The 6,395-nt window shown below is 47.5% G+C and overlaps 1 protein-coding gene across 2 annotated transcripts; it reads left to right on the top strand.

The window, feature by feature from the left end:
• Positions 1-388: 388 nt before the first annotated feature.
• LOC120913300 lies at positions 389-5,384 on the top strand. 2 transcript variants are annotated; one of them, XM_040323159.1, is made up of 2 exons: positions 389-475; positions 3,554-5,384. In XM_040323159.1, exon 2 carries the CDS (start codon positions 3,560-3,562, stop codon positions 4,667-4,669), a length of 1,110 nt encoding a protein of 369 aa, XP_040179093.1. In that variant the 5' UTR covers positions 389-475; positions 3,554-3,559; the 3' UTR covers positions 4,670-5,384. The 2 variants fall into 2 exon arrangements, with proteins under 2 accessions (XP_040179093.1, XP_040179094.1); XM_040323160.1 differs by lacking the exon at positions 389-475 and adding an exon at positions 671-1,041.
• Positions 5,385-6,395: the final 1,011 nt, after the last annotated feature.

The raw sequence follows: 6,395 nt of genomic DNA on the forward strand, positions 1-6,395 counted from the left end.
GTGTCCTCCCGGTTATACATGTTGAGGAAGGGTGGTGACCTCCCCCACAGCTGAGTGTCCCCTGGGAGACGTCCTCCGCCATGCCTGTCCCCAGCTGCTCCCTCTAATAAGGTGAAGACTCCTCTCCCCTCCCCCTCCACGTTTTCCTCCGTGCAGTAGTAAGGGGGAGAGGAACAGAAGAGGCATTTGCAGGGGGGAGGGACTTCGCCATCTTCACCAATCCCCTTGCGGGATCCGTGAGCCAGGTTGGCTGAGCGTCCAATGAGCGTTGAGCAGCTGGGACTGAGCGTCCAATGGGTGTGTAGCGGTAGGAGCGGGGCTGGGCATGTTTGTGAGTGCGGTGCGGGAGAGGGGGGGTGTTCGGGGGGACGTTCGGGGGGACAGATCTGAACTGTACGGTCGGTAACGGGATGAGACCGGGGGGAGGACACCGCAGCCTGTGACCGTGTGCACCCGCCAGAGGCGACACAGCAAGGTGAGCCCCGGGGACATGACATGGGGGGAGGGGAGAAGTCACTCCAAAGTAAAGCGGTGACCGCGGCTGATTGCGAGCTCTGCAGCCCCCGCCATTGACAACCATGATTGTTATTAAACTCCAATGCAATTGCTGCAATTCCCCCTCAGGACCCCATTCGCTGCGTTATAACTCGGGCAGCCGCTCCCTGCAGCCCCATTCACTTTACACCGGGCGCCCCCAACTTTTATCAGCGCGCGGCCCCTTTAAGTTAAAGCCCCAGCGACATATCCGCGTAATGGGAGAGCCGTAGCCGAGCTGGGTGTCTGCGCGCATGCGCGAGTGGGCGGCGCCGCCCGCTGCATTGTGGGATTGTAGTCCGCTCGGCCCTGTCCGCCTATTGGCTGGCTGGGCTATTTGCACTACAATTACCGTCGTGCTTCGCGCCACAGAGGGGGGAGGGGCGATGGCTCCGCCGAGAGAGACTAAACTTGAATCCAGCGGCGGGAAGCGATTATATCAATGAGATCGGTGAGAAGGAGAGGCCGTACCGGACGTCTGCTGAGTGCCTGCTGATCCACATAGAGGTGAGTGTGATGGGGGGGAGACCGGACGGGGGCGGTGTGATGGGCGTCCCATCCCGGGAACCAGATTACACGGTGCGAAGGAGATCTATACTAATACCGGGAGATCACACCCCCCTCCCGTTACTATTCATTCATTCTGGGTATAGATCGGTGTCGGTGCAACATCTGCATTCCCTCCAATATGACTCTCTATGTATATAGGCTGTGTGATGATCGCTACATGATATACTATGGAGGGGGATTCACTAACCCTACACCGCATCAGCTGTGCACACCGACCAATCGGCGTCCATCTTCCACTTGTTTGGTAAAGCTCTGAAAAATAAAAGCTGGCAGCTGATTGGCTCTAGTCTTGGTAAACCCCTCTCCATTGCATATCATTCACCTGTGCTATGTAATGGAGGTAAAGGAAGAATGAGAGAGACTCTATCACAGGATAGCAATACAAAAAAATATGCTAACGTGTGTACATAATGTATAATTATACAGCGCAGAGCTGCCGCAAAGAAACTGCGCCAAATCAAAAAGTACAATACAGGGGATAGAAAAATAGGAGATCAGAGGACAAGACATAAAAAGTAGTATAACACACAAGTAGGAACTTTATTTTATTAAGAGGAAATATATATATTTTTTTGTATTTATGTGCCGTTCTCGGGTAGGTGTGTGTGTGTGTGTGTGTGTGTGTGTGTGTGTGTGTGTATATATATATATTTAATTTTTCTGTCATCTGAGAAAACCTCCTCGGGCACCCTGGGAGTCACCTGTACACACCATCCATGTAGTTGTTGTTTAGGGTCCGCCTCCCCATCCTCACCTCCCCCGCCCCGATGTTGTAGTAATATAGTTATAAATAGATTTGGGTTTTCTTTCCGATGTCACTTTTTGTAGTTTTGTATCCATTTCTCTGGCTGGGAAGTTGTGTGTTGGAAGCAGTGAGTGCTGATCTGAGTATAGAGAGTGGAGGGGAAGTATTAGATGGTGTAGTTATAAGAAATGGGTGACATGGCTGGGATTGCCCATAGGACTCCTCGCAGTTAGTTGGATGTTTCTGTATCACCATCACTCGGGTGATGTTGGTTGTTTTCCAAAATGGTAGCGCGGCTGTTTTTGTGCTTGTTTTCCACAATCCCAGCAGAGGAGGGGGACGGGCCAGCTCCAGAGGAGGGGGGAGGGTGGGCTCTCATGCTGGGGTGGGGGAGGATTAGGGATGAGCCTTCTCTTGTAATAGGATCTCTCTCCAGCTCTAACATACTACACTTACTATTTGCTTCCAATGTACGTACACTCTGCAAAATCATCGCTAAATAATGCAAGTGTTACATATATATATATTTTTATTAATACATTTCTACAAATGTATTTTTTACATTATTATATATTATACACAGTATATATTTTTTGTATTTATAAAAAAATGTAGCGTGTGTGTGTGTGTGTGTATATGTGTGTGTGTGTGTGTGTGTGTGTGTATATATATATATATATATATATATATATATATATATATATAATATGTGTGTATATATATATATATTTATATATTTATAGTGTGTGTGTATACACACACACACACACACTATTTTTTATATATATACTTTTTTTTTTTTTTTTCTTTGTCTTCGAAATTTAAGATAACAGTAAATCTATATATAATTTACTGTTCCCCTAAATTTCAAAGAAAAAAAAAGGTGTAAAATTATATTTTATATATTAATTTTTTTTTTTTTTTTACTACTTGCACTACAGTATAGCCACATACTAAAACTTTAATTGTAGCAGAAATGCCACACACCAAAAATAGGGGGGGGGGGGGGAATCTTTCTTTAATAAAATTGCTGGTAAGCGCTCTCGTAGTATTGGAGGCACAGGCTGACGGCTATGCTGAGAGTCTTTAGGAGCCTGGCATTACTACCGCTATCAAAAGTATTCATCCTTAAAGCGGAGGTCCACACAAAAAGTAAACCTTCGCTTTTTGGAACCCCCTCCAGTGTCACATTAGGCACCTTTCAGGGGGGTGCAAATGCCTGTATAATTCAGGCATAGACCCCTGCAGAATCTGCGGGGGGTCTACGTCACCCCCCCCCCCCCCCTGCGCTGTCTTCTGGAAAGCAGGCCCCAGAAGAGAGCGGGGACCAGCGCCACTCACGCTTGCGCAGTAGGGAAATGAAGCTGCAACACGTCACTTCCTGATTCCCTCACTAAGGATGGCGGCGGGGGCAGCCGAGAGCTGAGCGATTGCTCGGGTTCAGCTGCCTACATTGCGGGCACCCTGGTCAGGTAAGTGTCCATTTATTAAAAGTCAGCCGCTGGCTTCTGGCTTTTAATATACTATTTTTTTTCAGGCGGACCTCCACTTTAAGACATTTCAATGCATAATTTATAATATTTTGAAATGCATTTTCCTATAAAATTTGATTGGTTGTTGTGGGCGATAGGCCCACTTTTGCTGTTAAATGGCAGTTTCCCCAAAACGCATTACAATTAATCTTTTGTATCTGTTTTGTTCTAGGTGACCATGCCTACCAGGGGCATCAAAAGGAAATATCCTGAATGGGAGGAGTCTGTCCTGGACGGACGCTTGTCCTTTCAGGCCAACAGTTACTGCTTCTTCCGTCAGTCCTTACTCAACATGTCACTTGAGAAGTTCAACAAGGGACGTATGATGGTGGAGCCCAGCTTGCGGCGCTATGTTCTTATCGCCAACACCCTGAGAATCATCCAGGATGATTTCCACTATGAAAGTCCGTACCCGCCTCCCGTCATGGAGAGTGGAGTCCCCGTCACATGTGATCCGTCAACTGGGAATGTCATAAGCGCTCTTCACCCTTCAGATCTGGAAAATATCCCAGCTTCCATGGAAGATGACTTCTCTGTAACTGCTGCCATTGCCTCCATTTTGAAAGAGTTAGAAAGCGTATTGGACGAAAGTTGTCCGCAGAGCTTCCAACGACCGTTCGTCATGCATGATGCTGAAGTCAAGGCCGAGTCTGTCAACCAAGTAGATTTACGCGTCTCCTTCCCAACAACTCAAACCTCAAGTAACTGCGGTGAAGCTCAGAAGGACGAGATGTTTCATATTAATTCTAGCTCCATGGGAGATGGTCGGGAAATAGAATTGATAAGAGAGTTGGTGTTTGCTGCAGCCTTTTCAGAAAACTTGCCTGTATCTGTTCCAGATGCCCTTCCGGAGCTTCCAGTTGTCGTGAACACTCCCATCTTGGGGCCAGTGCCTGTGGAAGCCTCCTCACCCACTAATGGTGAAGCACCAGTAGACATGGACACTTCCATCCCTAAACAGAGGGAGTCGGAGGTTCAAGGAGATAATTGCGTATTAACTGTTCCGACCGATGCGCTCAGGCCTTCGGAACCGGTCTTCGGCAGTTTTGAGATCATGAATTCCAGCTATCTTAATGATGTCTCCCTTGATGACCCCTTTTCGGACATTGACACTTCTGTGTTTGAGAAAGAATCTCAAGCCGTAGTCCCGACTTTAAGCGCCCGTTTGTCTGCACCAGAAGAACTTTGGTTTTCTTCCACTTGTAGCGCCCCATCCTACAGTTCTAACCAAAGCATGCGGGAATCCAGTGACCTCGAAAACATCATAGAAATCCTTGTCGGGTCATGACTGCTTCCTAAGGCAAGACCTCGTTTTTGTTCTGAGATGGGCCAGTATAATGTTTGAGCTGGAAGGACTCTAAGACTCTGCATATTTGCACAAGACTGTATGCTGTCCTTTTTACTGGTTTTCTTGCATTTAATGCAGGAATGGTGCCTACAAACCAGTAACTAGAGGTGTTCAGTGTTTACAGAAGCCATGCAGTAATAGAGATTTATCTTTTATCTGACTTGTCTTGACTGATCCACTGGTGCATATTGCTTCCTCCTTTTTTTTTTTTTTTTTAAATGTGTATATATATTTTTTTTTTTTTTTTGTTCACTAATTTTAATACCATAATGTATTATAGAGGTTTTGGGTTGCTATTGTATTCGAGGGATGGGCAACTCACAATGTCTTCTGTGAAGAACATATTTTAGTTATTTGATTTTATTGTTTTTAATATGCAGATCGGCTGTCCCACCTGAATTTTTTTTTTTTTTTTTTTTTTTTTCTCCTCCTCCGTCTTTTCTCTTTTTCTTTTCCTTACTCATTGGGTGCTACATGGTCACTTTATACTGGGGCTTGGAGTTTACTTAGTCTTCCGTTTTTCTTGTTGCACATCTCACAATGAGATTTTCAGCCAGCTACTTGGCTTTTTTTTTTCTCTTTTACCACATTCAGTTGCTTTCTGTGCTCGCCTCCATTCTGTCAATCAGGAGTTAAAGGGGTTGTAAAGGTTTTTTTTTTCATAAATAGGCTCCTTTAAGCTAGTGCATTGTTGGTTCACTTACCTGTTCCTTCGTTTTTTTTTTTTTTTTTTTTTTCTCTTTGTCTGAATTTCTTACTTCCTGTTCCTCCTCGGTAAGCTTGCCCCCCATCATCTGAGCCGTTCTGGCTGGTCAGCCTGCTCACCTCTCCCTTGGGACTACATCTCTGCAGGGATGCCCCCCATCATCTGAGCCGTTCTGGCTGGGGGTTAGTCAGCCTGCTCGCCTCTCCTTTGGGAGTACATCTCTGCAGGGAGACTATGTGAGCGTTCACGGCGTCTCCCTGCAGGGATGTAGTCCCATGTGAGCGTTCACGGCGTCTCCCTGCAGGGATGTAGTCCCATGTGAGCGTTCACGGCGTCTCCCTGCAGGGATGTAGTCCCATGTGAGCGTTCACGGCGTCTCCCTGCAGGGATGTAGTCCCATGTGAGCGTTCACGGCGTCTCCCCGCAGGGATGTAGTCCCATGTGAGCGTTCACGGCGTCTCCCCGCAGGGATGTAGTCCCATGTGAGCGTTCACGGTGTCTCCCCGCAGGGATGTAGTCCCATGTGAGCGTTCACGGCGTCTCCCCGCAGGGATGTAGTCCCATGTGAGCGTTCACGGCGTCTCCCCGCAGGGATGTAGTCCCATGTGAGCGTTCACGGCGTCTCCCCGCAGGGATGTAGTCCCATGTGAGCGTTCACGGCGTCTCCCCGCAGGGATGTAGTCCCATGTGAGCGTTCACGGCGTCTCCCCGCAGGGATGTAGTCCCATGTGAGCGTTCACGGCGTCTCCCTGCAGGGATGTAGCCCCATGTGAGCGTTCACGGCGTCTCCCTGCAGGGATGTAGTCCCTAAGGGAGGGGGCAAGCACGCTGACTAACCACCAGCCAGAACGGCTCGGATGATGGGGGCAAGCTTACCGAGGAGGAACAGGAAGTGAGAATTTCAGACAAAGGAAAAAAACTATTTAGAAAATAAAAAACAAACCTTTACAACCCATTTAA

This window comes from Rana temporaria, chromosome 9, assembly GCF_905171775.1.
Source record: "Rana temporaria chromosome 9, aRanTem1.1, whole genome shotgun sequence".
NCBI classification, from domain to species: domain Eukaryota; kingdom Metazoa; phylum Chordata; class Amphibia; order Anura; family Ranidae; genus Rana; species Rana temporaria.